This window comes from Eutrigla gurnardus (genome assembly GCF_963514095.1).
Source record: "Eutrigla gurnardus genome assembly, chromosome: 17".
NCBI classification, from domain to species: domain Eukaryota; kingdom Metazoa; phylum Chordata; class Actinopteri; order Perciformes; family Triglidae; genus Eutrigla; species Eutrigla gurnardus.
In genome coordinates this window covers 5,896,371-5,918,466 of record NC_139928.1, presented here as the reverse complement: position 1 = coordinate 5,918,466, position 22,096 = coordinate 5,896,371, and the positions used below count along the sequence as shown (strand labels likewise).

Genomic DNA, 22,096 nt, shown 5'->3' with positions numbered 1-22,096 from the left:
TGATCAAGTTGGCTTGTGTTCATCCAGTTTTTGTCTTTTTACAGGGACTCCTGAGGCTTGGAGAGTGATGATGTCGCTAAAGTCAGGCTTACTAGCTGAAAGCACCTGGGCCTTGGACACCATTAACATTTTACTGTATGATGACAATAGCATTACTACTTTTAACTTGTGCCAGGTAAGTTCCACAAACCCACATCTGTTAAAAGTTGCATTAACAGAACAACATGACTTATTTGGTCTCATGGCGAATGAGTTAACAGGACTGTTGTGGTGACTCTCTTCTTTGGTTCCCCAGCTGCCTGGATTCCTGGAGCTGGTGGTGGAGTACTTCAGACGCTGCCTCATCGAGATCTTTGGCATCTTAAAGGAATACGAAGTAGGAGACCCCGGTCAGCGCACCCTCATAGACCCCAACGCTGCGGAGGATCTTGATGATGAAATTCCCATGCCTGAGGGCGAGGACATGGACGTGGATGAAGAGGATGAGGAGGAGGAGGAGGAGGTGGAGGAAACGAAGGCCAACCCCGACACCACCCCATTGGTCCAGGTGAAACAGGAGGATGAGAGCTCACACAAACACACATCTTCAGAGGACGAGGAAGAGGAGAAGGAAAGGGAGTCCTCTATCAAGGAACCCAATACCTCTACCTCAGGGTCCTCTCTGGACCCCAACCTCCACTCGGAAAAGCCCAAGCAGGCGAGCAAGTTTGATAAACTCCCCATCAAGGTGGTGCGGAAGAAGAATCCCTTCCTGGTGAACCACTCGTCCAAGCTTGGGCAGCGGCAGAGCTTCGACAGCGGCCTGACACACTGGAGCATTGGTGGCGGCGACACCACCGAGCACATCCAGACACACTTTGAGAGCCGGATGGACCTTCTCAAGCTGCGGAAACGCAAGCCAACAGCCACCGAGAGCCGCAAGAAGGTCCAGGGGACTGAGACTGTGACAGAAAACCCTGAGAAAGCCAAGTCCAATGGGGAGGACAAGCCTCGGCAGCAGCAGCCCCAGTCCTCTGAACCTCAGAAGTCTCCAGCGGAGAAGACGCCTCCTCCTCCTCTTCCCATTGGTGCACCAGTCACTGCCACCATCGATGATGTACTTTCTGCCCGTCCAGGGTCGGTCACGGAGGAAGTGGTTCGTGGAGGCGCAGAAGAGCAGAAAGAGAACGGCAAGTACCTGTTCAGCATCAACCCTGACCTCCAGAGCCGGCGCAACATCAAGATCCTGGAGGATGAACCTCACAGCAAGGACGAAACGCCGCTCAGCACTCTGTCGGACTGGCAGGACTCACTAGCTCGGCGCTGCATCTGCATTTCCAACATAGTGCGCAGCCTCTCCTTCGTTCCTGGCAACGACCTGGAGATGTCGAAACATCCTGGCCTCCTGCTGCTGTTGGGTCGCCTGGTGCTGCTCCAGCACAGGCACCCCGAACGCAAACAAGCCCCGGTCACCTATGAGAAGGAGGAAGAGGAAGACGAAGGCGTGAGCTGCGAGAGAGATGAGTGGTGGTGGGACTGCCTTGAGGTTTTAAGGGAGAACTGCCTGGTCACTCTGGCGAACATCTCAGGCCAGCTGGACCTTTCTATCTATCCAGAGAGTATATGCCTGCCACTGCTCGACGGCCTCCTCCACTGGGCTGTCTGCCCCTCCGCGGAGGCCCTGGACCCCTTCCCCACGCTGGGGCCCCACAGCTCACTTTCCCCCCAGAGACTGGTCCTCGAGACCCTCAGCAAGCTCAGCATCCAGGACAACAACGTCGACCTCATTCTGGCAACGCCACCGTTCAGCCGCTTGGAGAAGCTGTACGGCTCGCTGGTGCGCTTGGTCGGTGAACGCAAGGTGGCCGTTTGCCGAGAAATGGCGGTCGTCCTGTTGGCTAACTTGGCCCAGGGTGACAGCCTAGCGGCGCGGGCTATTGCTGTGCAGAAAGGCAGCGTGGGTAACCTGTTGGGTTTCTTGGAGGACAGCCTAGCTGCCACACAGTACCAGCAGAGCCAGAGCTCCCTGTTACAAATGCAGGGGGGACCTCAGTTTGAGCCCACCAGCGTGGACATGATGCGGCGGGCGGCCCGGGCCCTGCACGCTCTGGCGAAGGTGGAGGAAAACCACTCAGAGTTCACTTTGTACGAGTCACGGCTACTGGACATCTCAGTGTCCCCACTTATGAACCCTCTGGTGTCCCAAGTGATCTGTGACGTACTGTTTCTGATTGGCCAGTCATGACAGCCGTGGGGAGGTTTCAGCTCTGCCTCTTTCCGTTCCCCGTCACCCTCACCCCTTTTTTTTGTGTGTGTGCGTGTGTCTGTTGCGTGTGAGTGAAAAGAGCAACACTGACTGTCCTCTTCTTTTTTTTTTTTTTATTTCTTTTTTTTTATTTATGCAAAATCACCTCGGATTCCACTGTCTTTCTATCCCTGCTTCTCACTAAAGGAAGGAATATCATGAAGTAGCTGTGGATTTTAAATGTCTGAAATGGAAAGATACTGACAGAGAAGAGCAGATTGGGACCCAGGCATAGGACAGAGTGTGCTGCCCTGCGGAAAAAGGACTTGTTTTTTAATGAAAAGAAAAATCTCCAGAAAAAAGAAGAAACTGTAACCAAAGTTGCTGTCTCGTTTACAGTGAGTTTGGGGGATACATGTGCTCGCTTTCTCCCTCGGGGAGGGGAGGGGAGGGGGGGGGGGGGTCTACAGGGGGAAGAGGGCACGGACTAAACAATATTATGGTTCATGTTTGGAGGCTACATAGACTCACGGACTGTGGTGTGGTATAATTGCTGTAACTTTGGATGCTCAATACTCAGCCCCACAGGAACCACATTATTGGCTGTGAACAGACATCTGTCATGGGAGGCCTGTGCAGTAGATTGTAGGACTTTTTTTCTGTACTGTACACCTTAAAAACTGTAAACATACTGTAATAATACTGTTTCACACTGAGATACGCTGGCTTGGCAGCAAACTGTAGTTTTTAAAAACAGTTTTAGTTAATGTCGAGAGAGAAAACGGCTTTCCCCCCAAAGTATGGTGAACCTACAACACCCCGACCTCTTCTCTTTGTCCCTTGATTGTATGACTTGACCCTTATATTAAAAAGTCACCTCTTTAGGACTGGTCCTCAACTCTAGATGCAGTCCAAGCTGCAGTGTATATATGATGTTGTACATTACACTTCTCTCTCGCTCTCTCTCTCGCTCTCTCTCTTTCTCAACTTCTGTTGCTCTTCACCATTTTTAATCTTTGACGATTACAAGTTTCCCTGCATCAAGTTACGCCATGTGATTACTTGACGCCGACCCTCTCCGTTACTTAGGCGCCTCACCCTGCTCGTCTCGCGCACCGGGGGTGTTCAGCTGCTGTCCAACGCCACCCCCAACAAACACAACTTGGAGTTTCAGTTTGTCTCCGGTCTGGGTGTAGAGAATATAACAGAAATCATGTCTGCGGTTCCATTTGAGCTCCTTCATAAAATGACAAACTCGACCTTGATGAAGAAACCATTTTAATTTTGTTTATTTTGTTTATTTTTTTTTTCCAGTGATGCGGATTCTGCATATTTGTATTTCAGATGATGTAGCTAAAACTTGATGTAAATTCCTCTTTTTCCCTTTTTTTTGGCTTAATGAATATCATTTATTCAGTATGAAATCTTTATACTATATGTTCCACGTGTTAAGAATAAATGTACATTAAATCTTCGTAAGACGTTTGCTGTGGATTTATTTATTATCCCTCTCATGCGTGGTTGAGACAGCAGTAAATAAAGTCCTGAATTTGTCATTTGGCTCGCACTTGATCTGCACAGAGACGATTGATGCGTCTGAAAGTGACATACAGTGTTTTCTGCTGATGGTTTTCATATTTACACGTGGATGCGGGGATGTAAACCCACAGCCAGCTCTGGTGTACCCGCTTATCAAATGCACACGTCTTCCTTCCGTGCATTGATTGACATCTCACCCTGATGTTACATCGCTGTCTTTGTCCCCGGATCACAAACGCTGCTGATATTTGCATATATATTTACAGTACTGTGGATTTTTGATGTTTCATGACTTTCCTTCATACCTGCTGGAAATCCCCATCAGAAACTCAAGTGCATTCACACACACATCTATATGGAGAATTTTATCACTAGCATGCTGCTAAAATGTATTGTTATAATGCCTCTGTGTCGGCGACGGCATTGGCTGGAGAAGTTTTTGGATTGTCCGTATTCTCGTAAATATGTTATCTCAGGAATTTAGACATTCTTAGAATTAGAATTGTTACTGGTGATCAAAGGTCGAGGTCACTGTGACCTCACATCTGTCCCATTCTCAGGAAAGCCATGAACTCATTTCTTCAACTTCGGCATATGGTTGAGGGACTTCTACCTGCTAAACCTGACTGTTTACACCCATCACCACAGCAGCAAGTACAACAAGCATGGCATGTTTATAGTGAACTGATGTAAAATATCCATTTCACCCCAGCTGGCATGGTGGGAATTTTGGAATCTTTATTGTAGTCCTCAATGATGAGACAAGCATCAGTAAAAACAAACCGTCGGTGAGCTAAATGTGGCACCAGCTCCGTTTTCAAAGACCACTTCCATGTCTTGATGTGGTTCCGCTTCGTTGAGCTTTATTTATTCAGGAAGTCTCGCCGAGATCAAGATCTCTTTTGTAACAGACACAAAATCAAAGTAATCCAAAGTAGAGTCCTCACTTCCTTCTCACAACATTGACTTTGACTTGGTGAAATTCATTTAGACACTTGGATCTCCTGAAAGCAACCCGAGTACTCTGATAAGAGCCTATTCACAAATTCATATTTTTTTAAATACATTCACATGTCCAGTACAACAGGACTCAGGAGGTTACAGCCATGGGAGCTCAGTGAGTCTGGACTTGGTCCACAGGGACCCAGTCTGGAGTTTGGGTCCACAGTTTCAGAGACAACTCATATGTCTTAGAGAGTAAAACACACGGGCCGTTTCAGTGGCCTCTATGTCATGTCACTATTTGTATAGCAAACATTAGATTAACATTCAAACGTGAGGCCTCTCCTCTGTCATGTTATCATTTTCTGCCACCTTTTGCCCTCTAGAGGATATCCGATGCCAATGACGCAGATATTGCAAGGCAGCTTTATTTGTGTAGCATCTTTCATACACTCTGGCAGTTCAAAGTGCTTCACAGAACAATATCATAATACAATAAAGGTGAAACAATTTACAATTAAAGTGCAGTAGAAATACGGACACGAAGTCCACAAGAAAAAAAGAAAAGAAAATATGAACAGATGTTTCCCCAGTTTTCTTAAAGCCATTGTTGAAGAGAAATGTTTTAAGACCAGATTTAAAAGATTGCAATTGGAGGTAAACCTCAGGTTTTCTGGAAGTAAAGCTGCCTCTCCATGCTTTGTTCTGACCCTGGGAACAGCAAACCACCATGATACTGTATTTGACCAGGAATATGGGAATGATAATAGCATTAAATGATTATAGCAAGAAATGTAGCAATTATTTCATAATGTAGGTAAGCAGACAGTATGGACCTAAGAGCAAATGGTTGTTTGAAGAATTATTCTCACCACAGACACTCCAAACAATGTGTAATTGGCATCTGATGAGCATGACGTTCTGTGCATTGACGTTTAGCTGGATGTTGTTTGTTTCACAGGCAACATCTGGAGGTGAGTAGAAGTAGAAGAGTGTAACTAATTGGACCAGAAAGCATATCGTGAATGTGCTAATGTGATTCTTGTAGGCAGAACAGGGGTGTTCAGGGGTGAGGAACAAGTTAAGAAGCAACAAAAACAAAACTCTGGACGTGGTTATGAATATTCTTAATCTCCTCTATCAGCATCCATCTGCAGCTTCAACTGTAAATGATGAGTGGAATCTATACCTGCCACATCTGTCCAGCGCACCACACTAAGTGGAGAGTCTAAGCTACAGCTGCCATTAAAACAAACCTCACTTCCACCTGTTATTGACAGATTCTGCACATTCGATTTCATTCATGCCGGCACCTGAAGCTCGCTGAGGCCTGAAGACATCTGTCATGGATATCTTGAAAGAGCCATGACTAAACAATCACAGACACACACACACACACACACACACACACACACGGCCAAATATTTTTCCACGTCCCTAAAGAGATACTTGAGCCGTTATAATTGCACCAGCAAAGCACCTAACAAATCTTTCAGATCCCTGCAGGTTCTCCATCCCTCTCATCACCTGCTTCAAAACTATACTTTAATACCTTGACTTCACTACGTTGTCAATATTAATACACTCAAATATTGATTTCAGCACAGGCCACAGTCAGTGATTGATAAGATTTTCCTTAATAGGTTGTAAAATGAATCTTGCATCACAAGACATTGTTTAATAGCAGTAAGGTTATCAAACTAATGGTGGTTTAAGACATGTTTGTGTGTGTATATCATCTGATTATATGAGCTTGGGTCATGTATTGCACTGTCAATAAATCATATTTTTTATTTGCATACATTCATTCTTTCATTTTTTGTCAATATAATGTATGTCTTTAATTTTGTACTTCGGCTGGCTGGCTGGCTACTCCGAAGGATTGGCGCCCTCTTGTGGTCAGAACAGCACAGTACACGACTCATTCCGTGTGCAGGAGAGCTCAGCCCACCTGTTTTACCCGCCGTTCACTGCAATTCTTGATGAAACGGTGTGTAAAAACAGACTGGTAAATCGCTGGGTGTTATGTAATTCAACCTTGTGAAAAGCACAGCGTTGTTTATTCTAGCTAAAATGACTCTTTTACTCTAATAAATGCCATTAAAAATATATACAAAATCGTGCATTGATATCAAAGCACTCTGCGTCCGAAACAGGAAGCAGTTTCTGGGTGCACTTGTTATTACCGTCCGGCTGCTTCCGGCTTACGTAAGTGGCCCGAGTTGAGCTAGGTGACATCAAGTTCAAGAGAGTCTCATTTCGATTTACGCCGACCTCAATAACAAGCACACTCTCCCGGCACAAGGAACACGTGTTTCCTTAGCTGCATCCCATTGGCCAACAGTTCTCTGGCTGGCTGATTGCACTTTGTAACCAGTAAGCGGTGAGATAAAGAAGCTTGTACTGTTTCATGTTGGTTTACGATCTGAAATTCAATGTAGAGAAGAAGATACTGGTCAGAGAGCATCTTCCCAACATTTCCCAGTATGAGTATTAGGAAGATGTACTGGGAGAAGTTGAAAATCATTCACTTATGGTGCGATTGTTCCAGTACGAGCCAAGAAACTTCCAGCCAATCGTTGACCTCCTTATATTTTGGTTCGGCCCTCTGAGCTGTCAATCACAACAGAGCCAAGACAACAATGGGGCTGAAAGCTATTACGCCTGGAAAAATAGTTCCTTACAAGAACTGAATTTTAATCTAATCTCAATCTAAAAAAAACACTTTTTGGTTAATATGGTATTTATGTAAGCTAGGTGGCCGATGTGCTCGATGGACAATAACGTAGTAAATCTGGTATGATATGTCCAAAATAATTCAAATAAAAATGTCATGCCCTGGTTTGTGCAACTCTTGTCTCTTCCCAGATCCCCATGTCCTATCAAGTTTCCCACCCGTGTGATTGCCTTCCCTGCTGGAATGTGTCTCACCTGTGTGTAGCTGCTTCCATCTGGTTTATCTAAGCGGTGTGTTTCCCCTCCTCCGATTGTCTTTGCCTTTGTGTGAGAGATGAAGTGTTTATGAGCCTTGACTTCATTTGCTCAGGTCAGTGCTCTTATTTGGGTAATCTTGTTGCAGAAATTCCAAAATATATAAAAATGGTTTTACATTTGATTCCCATGAGATTGTAACATCCAAGACAACCCCAAAGAGAAGCACTTATGAACATAACATCATCAATGTCTCCATTTGAGGTTATCTGAATGTGATTCCATTGACAGCCATTATCAGTAACCAGCTGTAGAATATATCATGTTTAATCAGAACAACATGTAAGACTTACTGAATAAAAAGTCCAGCCAATGCTGAAGTCTGGCCTCTATCAAAGAAATGAGGCCAGTAGTCTTCTTTGCTCATGAGTTTCTCCATAGCCCAGACAGTGCTTCCTCCTGGCATCTTCTCAGTTGTGTCCCAGTAGCAGTTGTGTTTCTTCCCCAAATTTGCCCAACTTAAATACTGAATCCAACAATTTCCACTAAACTCCTCCTCTTTCACCAAGTTTCATTTGCCTTGATGGTTGTTAACAACGGCTTCATGAGCAGACAGCCATCACCTTTAATGTATGCATCCCATTGTCATTGATGATTGGAAAATTAGACTGCAACAAGCCCTCTTAGTGCAATGTTTTGCCACAAGATGGCCTTCAGTTGCAGCTCCATCAGCAGTACTTGAAAGTAAGACAAAGAAGCATAATTAACACTGAATTGTGTCTCTAAATGGCACATTCTGCAAAATCAACTACCCTTACCCAACAACATGGACTTACTACATCAGAAACCAAAGGGAGTGGTGTTGTATGGATAATAAAATCGACAAAATCTGCACCATAATGACTTTTCCTGCTTTAAAACGTTGCAGATAGCCACATCCAAGACAACCCCAAAGAGAAGCACTTATGAACACAAGAATCATCAGTGTCTCCATTTGAAGTGATCTGGGAGTGATTCCCAAGGAATATGATTCCCAACATGTTTAGTTGCTTTTGTCAATTGAAACTGCCCCAACAAGTAGCACTTACTGAATTCAACACTCAAGTCAATGCTCAAATTAGGGTAATATGGATTACTTAGAAAAGACGTCAGCATCCTTCTTCCAATAGCACACAATGTAGTTGTACTAAGTTAAAACTTTAAGAAGGGGTTTGTGGATTCAGATGTCAGCAAAACTACCCCAACAAGTAGCACTTACTGTATTTATTACTCAGGTCAGTGCTCTTGTTTGGGTAATCTTGGTGCAGAAATTCCAAAATATATAGAAACGGTTTTACATTTGATTCCCATCAGATTGTCACATCCAAGACAACCCCAAAGAGAAGCACTTATGAACACAAGAATCATCAGTGTCTCCATTTGAAGTGATCTGAGAGTGATTCCCAAGGAATGATTCCCAACATGTTTAGTTGCTTTTGTCAATTGAAACTGCCCCAACAAGTGGCAGTTACTGAATTCAACACTCAAGTCAATGCTCAAATTAGGGTAATATGGATTACTTAGAAAAGACGTCAGCATCCTTCTTCCAATAGCACACAATGTAGTTGTACTAAGTTAAAGCTTTAAGAAGGGGTTTGGGGATTCAGATGTCAGCAAAACTACCCCAACAAGTAGCACTTACTGTATTTATTACTCAGGTCAGTGCTCTTGTTTGGGTAATCTTGGTGCAGAAATTCCAAAATATATAGAAACGGTTTTACATTTGATTCCCATCAATTGTATTGTTTTGTCAATTGAAACTGCCCCAACAAGTAGCACTTACTGAATTCAACACTCAAGTCAATGCTCAAATTAGGGTAATATGGATGAGTTAGAAAAGACGTCAGCATTATTCTTCCAATAACACATAATGTAGTTGTACTAAGTTAAAACTTTAAGAAGGGATTTGGGGATTCAGATGTCAGCAAAACTACCCCAACAAGTAGCACTTACTGTATTTATTACTCAGGTCATTGCTCTTGTTTGGGTAATCTTGGTGCAGAAATTCCAAAATATATAGAAACGGTTTTACATTTGATTCCCATCAGATTGTCACATCCAAGACAACCCCAAAGAGAAGCACTTATGAACATAACATCATCAGTGTCTCCATTTGAGGTTATCTGATTGTGATTCCATTGACAGCCATTACCAGTAACCAGCTGTAGAATATATCATGTTTAATCAGAACAACATGTAAGACTTACTGAATAAAAAGTCCAGCCAATGCTGAAGTCTGGCCTCTATCAAAGAAATGAAGCCAGTAGTCTTCTTTTCTCATGAGTTTCTCCATAGCCCAGACAGTGCTTTCTCCTGGCATCTTCTCAGTTGTGTCCCAGTAGCAGTTGTGTTTCTTCCCCAAATTTGCCCAACTTAAATACTGAATCCAACAATTTCCACTAAACTCCTCCTCTTTCACCAAGTTTCATTTGCCTTGATGGTTGTTAACAACGGCTTCATGAGCAGACAGCCATCACCTTTAATGTATGCATCCCATTGTCATTGATGATTGGAAAATTAGACTGCAACAAGCCCTCTTAGTGCAATGTTTTGCCACAAGATGGCCTTCAGTTGCAGCTCCATCAGCAGTACTTGAAAGTAAGACAAAGAAGCATAATTAACACTGAATTGTGTCTCTAAATGGCACATTCTGCAAAATCAACTACCCTTACCCAACAACATGGACTTACTACATCAGAAACCAAAGGGAGTGGTGTTGTATGGATAATAAAATCGACAAAATCTGCACCATAATGACTTTTCCTGCTTTAAAACGTTGCAGATAGCCACATCCAAGACAACCCCAAAGAGAAGCACTTATGAACACAAGAATCATCAGTGTCTCCATTTGAAGTGATCTGAGAGTGATTCCCAAGGAATATGATTCCCAACATGTTTAGTTGCTTTTGTCAATTGAAACTGCCCCAACAAGTAGCACTTACTGAATTCAACACTCAAGTCAATGCTCAAATTAGGGTAATATGGATGACTTAGAAAAGACGTCAGCATCCTTCTTCCAATAACACACAATGTAGTTGTACTAAGTTAAAACTTTAAGAAGGGATTTGGGGATTCAGATGTCAGCAAAACTACCCCAACAAGTAGCACTTACTGTATTTATTACTCAGGTCAGTGCTCTTATTTGGGTAATCTTGTTGCAGAAATTCCAAAATATATAAAAATGGTTTTACATTTGATTCCCATCAGATTGTCACATCCAAGACAACCCCAAAGAGAAGCACTTATGAACACAAGAATCATCAGTGTCTCCATTTGAAGTGATCTGAGAGTGATTCCCAAGGAATATGATTCCCAACATGTTTAGTTGCTTTTGTCAATTGAAACTGCCCCAACAAGTAGCACTTACTGAATTCAACACTCAAGTCAATGCTCAAATTAGGGTAATATGGATGACTTAGAAAAGACGTCAGCATCCTTCTTCCAATAACACACAATGTAGTTGTACTAAGTTAAAACTTTAAGAAGGGATTTGGGGATTCAGATGTCAGCAAAACTACCCCAACAAGTAACACTTACTGTATTTATTACTCAGGTCAGTGCTCTTGTTTGGGTAATCTTGGTGCAGAAATTCCAAAATATATAGAAACGGTTTTACATTTGATTCCCATCAGATTGTCACATCCAAGACAACCCCAAAGAGAAGCACTTATGAACACAAGAATCATCAGTGTCTCCATTTGAAGTGATCTGAGAGTGATTCCCAAGGAATATGATTCCCAACATGTTTAGTTGCTTTTGTCAATTGAAACTGCCCCAACAAGTAGCACTCACTGAATTCAACACTCAAGTCAATGCTCAAATTAGGGTAATATGGATGACTTAGAAAAGACGTCAGCATCCTTCTTCCAATAACACACAATGTAGTTGTACTAAGTTAAAACTTTAAGAAGGGATTTGGGGATTCAGATGTCAGCAAAACTACCCCAACAAGTAGCACTTACTGTATTTATTACTCAGGTCAGTGCTCTTATTTGGGTAATCTTGTTGCAGAAATTCCAAAATATATAAAAATGGTTTTACATTTGATTCCCATGAGATTGTAACATCCAAGACAACCCCAAAGAGAAGCACTTATGAACACAACATCATCAATGTCTCCATTTGAGGTTATCTGAATGTGATTCCATTGACAGCCATTATCAGTAACCAGCTGTAGAATATATCATGTTTAATCAGAACAACATGTAAGACTTACTGAATAAAAAGTCCAGCCAATGCTGAAGTCTGGCCTCTATCAAAGAAATGAAGCCAGTAGTCTTCTTTGCTCATGAGTTTCTCCATAGCCCAGACAGTGCTTCCTCCTGGCATCTTCTCAGTTGTGTCCCAGTAGCAGTTGTGTTTCTTCCCCAAATTTGCCCAACTTAAATACTGAATCCAACAATTTCCACCAAACTCCTCCTCTTTCACCAAGTTTCATTTGCCTTGATGGTTGTTAACAACGGCTTCATGAGCAGACAGCCATCACCTTTAATGTATGCATCCCATTGTCATTGATGATTGGAAAATTAGACTGCAACAAGCCCTCTTAGTGCAATGTTTTGCCACAAGATGGCCTTCAGTTGCAGCTCCATCAGCAGTACTTGAAAGTAAGACAAAGAAGCATAATTAACACTGAATTGTGTCTCTAAATGGCACATTCTGCAAAATTAACTACCCTTACCCAACAACATGGACTTACTACATCAGAAACCAAAGGGAGTGGTGTTGTATGGATAATAAAATCGACAAAATCTGCACCATAATGACTTTTCCTGCTTTAAAACGTTGCAGATAGCCACATCCAAGACAACCCCAAAGAGAAGCACTTATGAACACAAGAATCATCAGTGTCTCCATTTGAAGTGATCTGAGAGTGATTCCCAAGGAATATGATTCCCAACATGTTTAGTTGCTTTTGTCAAATGAAACTGCCCCAACAAGTAGCACTTACTGAATTCAACACTCAAGTCAATGCTCAAATTAGGGTAATATGGATGACTTAGAAAAGACGTCAGCATCCTTCTTCCAATAGCACACAATGTAGCTGTACTAAGTTAAAACTTTAAGAAGGGATTTGGGGATTCAGATGTCAGCAAAACTACCCCAACAAGTAGCACTTACTGTATTTATTACTCAGGTCAGTGCTCTTGTTTGGGTAATCTTGGTGCAGAAATTCCAAAATATATAAAAATGGTTTTACATTTGATTCCCATGAGATTGTAACATCCAAGACAACCCCAAAGAGAAGAACTTATGAACATAACATCATCAATGTTTCCATTTGAGGTTATCTGAATGTGATTCCATTGACAGCCATTATCAGTACAGGCTGTAGAATATATCATGTTTAATCAGAACAACATGTAAGACTTACTGAATAAAAAGTCCAGCCAATGCTGAAGTCTGGCCTCTATCAAAGAAATGAAGCCAGTAGTCTTCTTTGCTCATGAGTTTCTCCATAGCCCAGACAGTGCTTCCTCCTGGCATCTTCTCAGTTGTGTCCCAGTAGCAGTTGTGTTTCTTCCCCAAATTTGCCCAACTTAAATACTGAATCCAACAATTTCCACCAAACTCCTCCTCTTTCACCAAGTTTCATTTGCCTTGATGGTTGTTAACAACGGCTTCATGAGCAGACAGCCATCACCTTTAATGTATGCATCCCATTGTCATTGATGATTGGAAAATTAGACTGCAACAAGCCCTCTTAGTGCAATGTTTTGCCACAAGATGGCCTTCAGTTGCAGCTCCATCAGCAGTACTTGAAAGTAAGACAAAGAAGCATAATTAACACTGAATTGTGTCTCTAAATGGCACATTCTGCAAAATCAACTACCCTTACCCAACAACATGGACTTACTACATCAGAAACCAAAGGGAGTGGTGTTGTATGGATAATAAAATCGACAAAATCTGCACCATAATGACTTTTCCTGCTTTAAAACGTTGCAGATAGCCACATCCAAGACAACCCCAAAGAGAAGCACTTATGAACACAAGAATCATCAGTGTCTCCATTTGAAGTGATCTGAGAGTGATTCCCAAGGAATATGATTCCCAACATGTTTAGTTGCTTTTGTCAATTGAAACTGCCCCAACAAGTAGCACTTACTGAATTCAACACTCAAGTCAATGCTCAAATTAGGGTAATATGGATGACTTAGAAAAGACGTTAGCATCCTTCTTCCAATAACACACAATGTAGTTGTACTAAGTTAAAACTTTAAGAAGGGATTTGGGGATTCAGATGTCAGCAAAACTACCCCAACAAGTAGCACTTACTGTATTTATTACTCAGGTCAGTGCTCTTATTTGGGTAATCTTGTTGCAGAAATTCCAAAATATATAAAAATGGTTTTACATTTGATTCCCATCAGATTGTCACATCCAAGACAGCCCCAAAGAGAAGCACTTATGAACACAAGAATCATCAGTGTCGCCATTTGAAGTGATCTGAGAGTGATTCCCAAGGAATATGATTCCCAACATGTTTAGTTGCTTTTGTCAATTGAAACTGCCCCAACAAGTGGCAGTTACTGAATTCAACACTCAAGTCAATGCTCAAATTAGGGTAATATGGATGACTTAGAAAAGACGTCAGCATCGTTCTTCCAATAACACACAATGTAGTTGTACTAAGTTAAAACTTTAAGAAGGGATTTGGGGATTCAGATGTCAGCAAAACTACCCCAACAAGTAGCACTTACTGTATTTATTACTCAGGTCAGTGCTCTTATTTGGGTAATCTTGTTGCAGAAATTCCAAAATATATAAAAATGGTTTTACATTTGATTCCCATGAGATTGTAACATCCAAGACAACCCCAAAGAGAAGCACTTATGAACATAACATCATCAATGTCTCCATTTGAGGTTATCTGAATGTGATTCCATTGACAGCCATTATCAGTAACCAGCTGTAGAATATATCATGTTTAATCAGAACAACATGTAAGACTTACTGAATAAAAAGTCCAGCCAATGCTGAAGTCTGGCCTCTATCAAAGAAATGAAGCCAGTAGTCTTCTTTGCTCATGAGTTTCTCCATAGCCCAGACAGTGCTTCCTCCTGGCATCTTCTCAGTTGTGTCCCAGTAGCAGTTGTGTTTCTTCCCCAAATTTGCCCAACTTAAATACTGAATCCAACAATTTCCACTAAAGTCCTCCTCTTTCACCAAGTTTCATTTGCCTTGATGGTTGTTAACAACGGCTTCATGAGCAGACAGCCATCACCTTTAATGTATGCATCCCATTGTCATTGATGATTGGAAAATTAGACTGCAACAAGCCCTCTTAGTGCAATGTTTTGCCACAAAATGGCCTTCAGTTGCAGCTCCATCAGCAGTACTTGAAAGTAAGACAAAGAAGCATAATTAACACTGAATTGTGTCTCTAAATGGCACATTCTGCAAAATCAACTACCCTTACCCAACAACATGGACTTACTACATCAGAAACCAAAGGGAGTGGTGTTGTATGGATAATAAAATCGACAAAATCTGCACCATAATGACTTTTCCTGCTTTAAAACGTTGCAGATAGCCACATCCAAGACAACCCCAAAGAGAAGCACTTATGAACACAAGAATCATCAGTGTCTCCATTTGAAGTGATCTGAGAGTGATTCCCAAGGAATATGATTCCCAACATGTTTAGTTGCTTTTGTCAATTGAAACTGCCCCAACAAGTAGCACTTACTGAATTCAACACTCAAGTCAATGCTCAAATTAGGGTAATATGGATGACTTAGAAAAGACGTCAGCATCCTTCTTCCAATAACACACAATGTAGTTGTACTAAGTTAAAACTTTAAGAAGGGATTTGGGGATTCAGATGTCAGCAAAACTACCCCAACAAGTAGCACTTACTGTATTTATTACTCAGGTCAGTGCTCTTGTTTGGGTAATCTTGGTGCAGAAATTCCAAAATATATAGAAACGGGTTTACATTTGATTCCCATCAGATTGTCACATCCAAGACAACCCCAAAGAGAAGCACTTATGAACACAAGAATCATCAGTGTCTCCATTTGAAGTGATCTGAGAGTGATTCCCAAGGAATATGATTCCCAACATGTTTAGTTGCTTTTGTCAATTGAAACTGCCCCAACAAGTAGCACTTACTGAATTCAACACTCAAGTCAATGCTCAAATTAGGGTAATATGGATGACTTAGAAAAGACGTCAGCATCCTTCTTCCAATAACACACAATGTAGTTGTACTAAGTTAAAACTTTAAGAAGGGATTTGGGGATTCAGATGTCAGCAAAACTACCCCAACAAGTAGCACTTACTGTATTTCTTACTCAGGTCAGTACTGTTGTTTGGGTAATCTTGGTGCAGAAATTCCAAAATATATAAAAATGGCTTTACATTTGATTCCCATCAGATTGTCACATCCAAGACAACCCCAAAGAGAAGCACTTATGAACACAAGAATCATCAGTGTCTCCATTTGAAGTGATCTGAGAGTGATTCCCAAGGAATATGATTCCCAACATGTTTAGTTGCTTTTGTCAATTGAAACTGCCCCAACAAGTAGCACTTACTGAATTCAACACTCAAGTCAATGCTCAAATTAGGGTAATATGGATGACTTAGAAAAGACGTCAGCATCCTTCTTCCAATAACACACAATGTAGTTGTACTAAGTTAAAACTTTAAGAAGGGATTTGGGGATTCAGATGTCAGCAAAACTACCCCAACAAGTAGCACTTACTGTATTTATTACTCAGGTCAGTGCTCTTATTTGGGTAATCTTGTTGCAGAAATTCCAAAATATATAAAAATGGTTTTACATTTGATTCCCATGAGATTGTAACATCCAAGACAACCCCAAAGAGAAGCACTTATGAACATAACATCATCAATGTCTCCATTTGAGGTTATCTGAATGTGATTCCATTGACAGCCATTATCAGTAACCAGCTGTAGAATATATCATGTTTAATCAGAACAACATGTAAGACTTACTGAATAAAAAGTCCAGCCAATGCTGAAGTCTGGCCTCTATCAAAGAAATTAAGCCAGTAGTCTTCTTTGCTCATGAGTTTCTCCATAGCCCAGACAGTGCTTCCTCCTGGCATCTTCTCAGTTGTGTCCCAGTAGCAGTTGTGTTTCTTCCCCAAATTTGCCCAACTTAAATACTGAATCCAACAATTTCCACCAAACTCCTCCTCTTTCACCAAGTTTCATTTGCCTTGATGGTTGTTAACAACGGCTTCATGAGCAGACAGCCATCACCTTTAATGTATGCATCCCATTGTCATTGATGATTGGAAAATTAGACTGCAACAAGCCCTCTTAGTGCAATTTTTTGCCACAAGATGGCCTTCAGTTGCAGCTCCATCAGCAGTACTTGAAAGTAAGACAAAGAAGCATAATTAACACTGAATTGTGTCTCTAAATGGCACATTCTGCAAAATCAACTACCCTTACCCAACAACATGGACTTACTACATCAGAAACCAAAGGGAGTGGTGTTGTATGGATAATAAAATCGACAAAATCTGCACCATAATGACTTTTCCTGCTTTAAAACGTTGCAGATAGCCACATCCAAGACAACCCCAAAGAGAAGCACTTATGAACACAAGAATCATCAGTGTCTCCATTTGAAGTGATCTGAGAGTGATTCCCAAGGAATATGATTCCCAACATGTTTAGTTGCTTTTGTCAATTGAAACTGCCCCAACAAGTAGCACTTACTGAATTCAACACTCAAGTCAATGCTCAAATTAGGGTAATATGGATGACTTAGAAAAGACGTCAGCATCATTCTTCCAATAACACACAATGTAGTTGTACTAAGTTAAAACTTTAAGAAGGGATTTGGGGATTCAGATGTCAGCAAAACTACCCCAACAAGTAGCACTTACTGTATTTATTACTCAGGTCAGTGCTCTTGTTTGGGTAATCTTGGTGCAGAAATTCCAAAATATATAGAAACGGTTTTACATTTGATTCCCATCAGATTGTCACATCCAAGACAACCCCAAAGAGAAGCACTTATGAACACAAGAATCATCAGTGTCTCCATTTGAAGTGATCTGAGAGTGATTCCCAAGGAATATGATTCCCAACATGTTTAGTTGCTTTTGTCAATTGAAACTGCCCCAACAAGTAGCACTTACTGAATTCAACACTCAAGTCAATGCTCAAATTAGGGTAATATGGATGACTTAGAAAAGACGTCAGCATCCTTCTTCCAATAACACACAATGTAGTTGTACTAAGTTAAAACTTTAAGAAGGGATTTGGGGATTCAGATGTCAGCAAAACTACCCCAACAAGTAGCACTTACTGTATTTATTACTCAGGTCAGTGCTCTTATTTGGGTAATCTTGGTGCAGAAATTCCAAAATATATAGAAACGGTTTTACATTTGATTCCCATCAGATTGTCACATCCAAGACAACCCCAAAGAGAAGCACTTATGAACATAACATCATCAATGTCTCCATTTGAGGTTATCTGAATGTGATTCCATTGACAGCCATTATCAGTAACCAGCTGTAGAATATATCATGTTTAATCAGAACAACATGTAAGACTTACTGAATAAAAAGTCCAGCCAATGCTGAAGTCTGGCCTCTATCAAAGAAATGAAGCCAGTAGTCTTCTTTGCTCATGAGTTTCTCCATAGCCCAGACAGTGCTTCCTCCTGGCATCTTCTCAGTTGTGTCCCAGTAGCAGTTGTGTTTCTTCCCCAAATTTGCCCAACTTAAATACTGAATCCAACAATTTCCACCAAACTCCTCCTCTTTCACCAAGTTTCATTTGCCTTGATGGTTGTTAACAACGGCTTCATGAGCAGACAGCCATCACCTTTAATGTATGCATCCCATTGTCATTGATGATTGGAAAATTAGACTGCAACAAGCCCTCTTAGTGCAATGTTTTGCCACAAGATGGCCTTCAGTTGCAGCTCCATCAGCAGTACTTGAAAGTAAGACAAAGAAGCATAATTAACACTGAATTGTGTCTCTAAATGGCACATTCTGCAAAATCAACTACCCTTACCCAACAACATGGACTTACTACATCAGAAACCAAAGGGAGTGGTGTTGTATGGATAATAAAATCGACAAAATCTGCACCATAATGACTTTTCCTGCTTTAAAACGTTGCAGATAGCCACATCCAAGACAACCCCAAAGAGAAGCACTTATGAACACAAGAATCATCAGTGTCTCCATTTGAAGTGATCTGAGAGTGATTCCCAAGGAATATGATTCCCAACATGTTTAGTTGCTTTTGTCAAATGAAACTGCCCCAACAAGTAGCACTTACTGAATTCAACACTCAAGTCAATGCTCAAATTAGGGTAATATGGATGACTTAGAAAAGACGTCAGCATCCTTCTTCCAATAGCACACAATGTAGCTGTACTAAGTTAAAACTTTAAGAAGGGATTTGGGGATTCAGATGTCAGCAAAACTACCCCAACAAGTAGCACTTACTGTATTTATTACTCAGGTCAGTGCTCTTGTTTGGGTAATCTTGGTGCAGAAATTCCAAAATATATAGAAACGGTTTTACATTTGATTCCCATCAGATTGTCACATCCAAGACAACCCCAAAGAGAAGCACTTATGAACACAAGAATCATCAGTGTCTCCATTTGAAGTGATCTGAGAGTGATTCCCAAGGAATATGATTCCCAACATGTTTAGTTGCTTTTGTCAATTGAAACTGCCCCAACAAGTAGCACTTACTGAATTCAACACTCAAGTCAATGCTCAAATTAGGGTAATATGGATGACTTAGAAAAGATGTCAGCATCCTTCTTCCAATAACACACAATGTAGTTGTACTAAGTTAAAACTTTAAGAAGGGATTTGGGGATTCAGATGTCAGCAAAACTACCCCAACAAGTAGCACTTACTGTATTTATTACTCAGGTCAGTGCTCTTATTTGGGTAATCTTGTTGCAGAAATTCCAAAATATATAAAAATGGTTTTACATTTGATTCCCATGAGATTGTAACATCCAAGACAACCCCAAAGAGAAGAACTTATGAACATAACATCATCAATGTTTCCATTTGAGGTTATCTGAATGTGATTCCATTGACAGCCATTATCAGTACAGGCTGTAGAATATATCATGTTTAATCAGAACAACATGTAAGACTTACTGAATAAAAAGTCCAGCCAATGCTGAAGTCTGGCCTCTATCAAAGAAATGAAGCCAGTAGTCTTCTTTGCTCATGAGTTTCTCCATAGCCCAGACAGTGCTTCCTCCTGGCATCTTCTCAGTTGTGTCCCAGTAGCAGTTGTGTTTCTTCCCCAAATTTGCCCAACTTAAATACTGAATCCAACAATTTCCACCAAACTCCTCCTCTTTCACCAAGTTTCATTTGCCTTGATGGTTGTTAACAACGGCTTCATGAGCAGACAGCCATCACCTTTAATGTATGCATCCCATTGTCATTGATGATTGGAAAATTAGACTGCAACAAGCCCTCTTAGTGCAATGTTTTGCCACAAGATGGCCTTCAGTTGCAGCTCCATCAGCAGTACTTGAAAGTAAGACAAAGAAGCATAATTAACACTGAATTGTGTCTCTAAATGGCACATTCTGCAAAATCAACTACCCTTACCCAACAACATGGACTTACTACATCAGAAACCAAAGGGAGTGGTGTTGTATGGATAATAAAATCGACAAAATCTGCACCATAATGACTTTTCCTGCTTTAAAACGTTGCAGATAGCCACATCCAAGACAACCCCAAAGAGAAGCACTTATGAACACAAGAATCATCAGTGTCTCCATTTGAAGTGATCTGAGAGTGATTCCCAAGGAATATGATTCCCAACATGTTTAGTTGCTTTTGTCAATTGAAACTGCCCCAACAAGTAGCACTTACTGAATTCAACACTCAAGTCAATGCTCAAATTAGGGTAATATGGATGACTTAGAAAAGACGTTAGCATCCTTCTTCCAATAACACACAATGTAGTTGTACTAAGTTAAAACTTTAAGAAGGGATTTGGGGATTCAGATGTCAGCAAAACTACCCCAACAAGTAGCACTTACTGTATTTATTACTCAGGTCAGTGCTCTTATTTGGGTAATCTTGTTGCAGAAATTCCAAAATATATAAAAATGGTTTTACATTTGATTCCCATCAGATTGTCACATCCAAGACAGCCCCAAAGAGAAGCACTTATGAACACAAGAATCATCAGTGTCGCCATTTGAAGTGATCTGAGAGTGATTCCCAAGGAATATGATTCCCAACATGTTTAGTTGCTTTTGTCAATTGAAACTGCCCCAACAAGTGGCAGTTACTGAATTCAACACTCAAGTCAATGCTCAAATTAGGGTAATATGGATGACTTAGAAAAGACGTCAGCATCGTTCTTCCAATAACACACAATGTAGTTTTACTAAGTTAAAACTTTAAGAAGGGATTTGGGGATTCAGATGTCAGCAAAACTACCCCAACAAGTAGCACTTACTGTATTTATTACTCAGGTCAGTGCTCTTATTTGGGTAATCTTGTTGCAGAAATTCCAAAATATATAAAAATGGTTTTACATTTGATTCCCATGAGATTGTAACATCCAAGACAACCCCAAAGAGAAGCACTTATGAACATAACATCATCAATGTCTCCATTTGAGGTTATCTGAATGTGATTCCATTGACAGCCATTATCAGTAACCAGCTGTAGAATATATCATGTTTAATCAGAACAACATGTAAGACTTACTGAATAAAAAGTCCAGCCAATGCTGAAGTCTGGCCTCTATCAAAGAAATGAAGCCAGTAGTCTTCTTTGCTCATGAGTTTCTCCATAGCCCAGACAGTGCTTCCTCCTGGCATATTCTCAGTTGTGTCCCAGTAGCAGTTGTGTTTCTTCCCCAAATTTGCCCAACTTAAATACTGAATCCAACAATTTCCACTAAAGTCCTCCTCTTTCACCAAGTTTCATTTGCCTTGATGGTTGTTAACAACGGCTTCATGAGCAGACAGCCATCACCTTTAATGTATGCATCCCATTGTCATTGATGATTGGAAAATTAGACTGCAACAAGCCCTCTTAGTGCAATGTTTTGCCACAAAATGGCCTTCAGTTGCAGCTCCATCAGCAGTACTTGAAAGTAAGACAAAGAAGCATAATTAACACTGAATTGTGTCTCTAAATGGCACATTCTGCAAAATCAACTACCCTTACCCAACAACATGGACTTACTACATCAGAAACCAAAGGGAGTGGTGTTGTATGGATAATAAAATCGACAAAATCTGCACCATAATGACTTTTCCTGCTTTAAAACGTTGCAGATAGCCACATCCAAGACAACCCCAAAGAGAAGCACTTATGAACACAAGAATCATCAGTGTCTCCATTTGAAGTGATCTGAGAGTGATTCCCAAGGAATATGATTCCCAACATGTTTAGTTGCTTTTGT

The 22,096-nt window shown here is 41.0% G+C and overlaps 1 protein-coding gene across 1 annotated transcript in view; it reads left to right on the top strand.

Annotated features, from left to right (window-relative positions):
- The window catches only part of arid1ab (AT-rich interactive domain 1Ab), a 49,112-nt gene extending 45,413 nt beyond the window's left edge, over positions 1–3,699 (top strand). Inside the window, 2 exon segments of the mRNA XM_084031348.1 lie at positions 45–175; positions 296–3,699. Coding sequence (XP_083887474.1) covers positions 45–175; positions 296–2,224 — 2,060 coding nt within the window. The 3' untranslated portion in view covers positions 2,225–3,699.
- The last annotated feature ends 18,397 nt before the right edge of the window (positions 3,700–22,096 follow it).